Consider the following 2917-nt stretch of genomic DNA (forward strand, 5'->3'; position numbering starts at 1 on the left):
GCCTAAGCACTTATGTGTCATAGCCAGATGGGCATCTCACATCTGCCCGGATTCAGCACTTCTCTTTGAAAATAGCTTCCTGAGCAGTTTGCTGAGAATCTGGGTGACTAGTCGCCTCTCACTCCTCTGCTGTTTTCACTTCACTCAGAGAAAGAGAAGCCCTTTAGTTAATGTCTCTGAACTGGTCTCAAATAGGGCTCAGAGCAACACTGAGTCAGAGTCAAGTCTGACCTTAGACTTGGGGAAACGAAGAGCAGGCAGAGGAAATGGGAATCCCTGGAACAAAGACTCATGAGCAAACAACAAGGGAAACAGCTGAAAAGCACAGCAGGGTATGAGGATGTATTCAAAGCAGCAAGAGATTTTTAACAAATTCCAAATCTGAGTCAGTAGTTAATTTTTATCCCATGCTTTTTAATCATTGCTGCTGCCCGTGACAAAGCTTATTACATATTTCACTGCATATTGGGCAGGACGGAGTCCCCTCTTTGCTGCTTTGACAGAGGCAGTGAGTGCCTTTTTTCAGGGGAGGTGGACAGGGAATAGCCGATGGCCTTGAGGCTCCCCAGTGTCAAACCTAGGTTTGTCCAAGCCTTTGTTATTTTGGCTCACAATGTCAGGGGCCTTCTGAGCAAAGAAATAAAACAATTTTTAATATATTGTAGAAAGTACAGAAGAAAGATTTACAGGAAGGAGCTGCAGGTATATATGAAACGTGCAAACCCCATGAATTGCATCACACATCTGATTTATTTTATTCTGGAGAAATTGTCCACACTTGGCATCAATTATCAGTGAAAAATGGCATTACTACTCTTAGACATGAAGGAGTAAAATCCTATTCAGGCCAGAAGTGAAAAAAATATGTATATTTGAATCTATAAAGAACAAAGAAGAGAGGCTGAGGATTTAGCTCAGCGGCACGGCGCCTGCCTATCAAGGGCAAGGTCGTAAGTTCCATTCGAAGTACCAGAGAGAAAAAAAAAAACAAAAAAAAACAAAGAACAAAGAAGCTCTATTTTTAAAACAAATTGGGAAAAAAGATACAGGAAAAGCAGTCTGCAAAGTCAACTCCAGCGTACTTTCTCCCAAGTTCATGCAATAATTGTAAAATGGCATCATGCTATCTTATACGCTTCTTCTTTTCACATCACTACTAACCCAATCTGTTTTGCTATATGCCCCCAATATTCATGATCCATACTTACTAAATTGATCTTAATTTATGACAGGCAGACATTACACATCTTATCTAGGCCACCCTTACAGTGCCCTGAGCTCACCCATGAGAATTCAGATCTCTCCTAAGATTTTGTAGAGTTTGTACCATGGCCCTTCTAAGTGCATTGTCCTGGCTACTGCCAATTATCTGCTTTTTTTTTTTTTTTTTTTTTTTTTTTTGGTAATAGACTATCTATAGGGTATCTATGACTGATCAGATTTTAATTTTTGGATCCTCTTTCAAAAGGTTCTACAATTTAATTGGATATTGAGGACAGCAAATTAAAAAGCTACTGAATATTTGTAAGCAACTAAATCACAGAATCAGTTGGAATTTAAAGTACAAAGCGACTAAGAAATAGATTTCAAATACTAAGAATTTGGACCAGTTTGAAGCTGCAGTTTACAGGTGCCTTCTGTGGGATGCAGGAAAGACAGATAGGCTAATCAGAAAGCCAAGCTTCTGGAAATGAATGATGGCAATGTTACACAGAAACAGAAAGTAGAAGTCTGAAGAACCTTGGGCTCAGCTCAGCAATGCTGTGAATGGACATAGGTGGGCTGTATAATAATATGAACAAATAGAATGCGTTTTTAGTGTGGAGCTAAAAAAAAACCCTGAACTGAAAACTTACAGATGTAAGCAATAGTCCTCAATATGACATTTGTGTCTACAGGGAAAAACGCCCAAGGAAATAAAACTCTTTGAACAAAAATCTGCATATATATCATACTGTCTTTCATACTCCAAAAATTTTTATAACATGAAATATTTCTTGCAGATACACATCGTTACTGATGATTTCTTCACAAGATACTTGCTGGATCCACTTTTTCTGCTTACGGAGTGAAAATGGAATTGAACCTTGTCAGGGAAACAGTCTTTGCCTTTCTAACTGGACTGGGCACTATGGGGAACATCTCTGTTTTTGTGAGTTATGCGCTCATGTTGGCGGGCACTGAGAAGAAATGTATGTACCTTATTCTCATCCATTTGTCTTTTACAAACATCATGATGCTTCTTTTCAATGGTCTGTCAAAGACAGTAGCAGTGTTTTTCTTGAGAAACTTTCTAGATGACATAAGCTGTAAGATTGCTGTTTACCTGCAAAGAGTGGCCCAGGGCCTCTCCATCTGCACCACCAGTCTCCTCACAGTGCTCCAGGCTGTCATCATGAGTCCCAGACACTCCAGGGGGAGGAGGCTCCAGCCCAGGTCTACATGGCACATCCTTCCCTTGCTTCTCTTCTTCTGGGTTCTCAATTCCTCGATAGGCATGAACTTACTTCATTACATCAAAAGCACCAGAATGAACACGTCAAACTTCACTAAGAGTGACCACCTTTGTGATTTTGAACTAAAAAATCCAAAAATAAGATGGCTTTTTCTCACTCTTATGGTCCTACGGGATGCTGTGTTTCAGGGTCTCATGGGTGGGTCCAGTGTCTACATGGTGTTTCTTCTCCACAAGCACCACCAGCGTGTTCTCCACCTGAAGAGCTCCAAGTTTCTCTACAAAACTCCTCCTGAGATCTTAGCTGCCCAAAGTGTTCTCCTTCTGATGCTCTGCTTTCTTTTCTTCTATTGGATTGAATGCATTTTATCTCTACTTTTAAACTCCTTTTTGGAGAAAAATGTCATAATAAATAATGTTCGAGAACTTGTAACTCTTGGCTATCCGAGTCTCAGCCCATTT

At 40.1% G+C, this 2917-nt stretch overlaps 1 protein-coding gene across 1 annotated transcript in view; it reads left to right on the forward strand.

Moving 5' to 3' along the window:
* The first annotated feature begins 2074 nt into the window (after positions 1–2074).
* LOC102026729 (putative vomeronasal receptor-like protein 4) overlaps positions 2075–2917 on the forward strand; it is a 5625-nt gene continuing 4782 nt past the window's right edge. The window contains exon 1 of the mRNA XM_005398995.1: positions 2075–2903. Coding sequence (XP_005399052.1) covers positions 2075–2903 — 829 coding nt within the window. The remainder of the gene's footprint in view (positions 2904–2917) is intronic.

Source organism: Chinchilla lanigera, unplaced genomic scaffold, assembly GCF_000276665.1.
Source record: "Chinchilla lanigera isolate Chin_1 unplaced genomic scaffold, ChiLan1.0 scaffold00064, whole genome shotgun sequence".
Classification (NCBI taxonomy): Eukaryota; Metazoa; Chordata; class Mammalia; order Rodentia; family Chinchillidae; genus Chinchilla; species Chinchilla lanigera.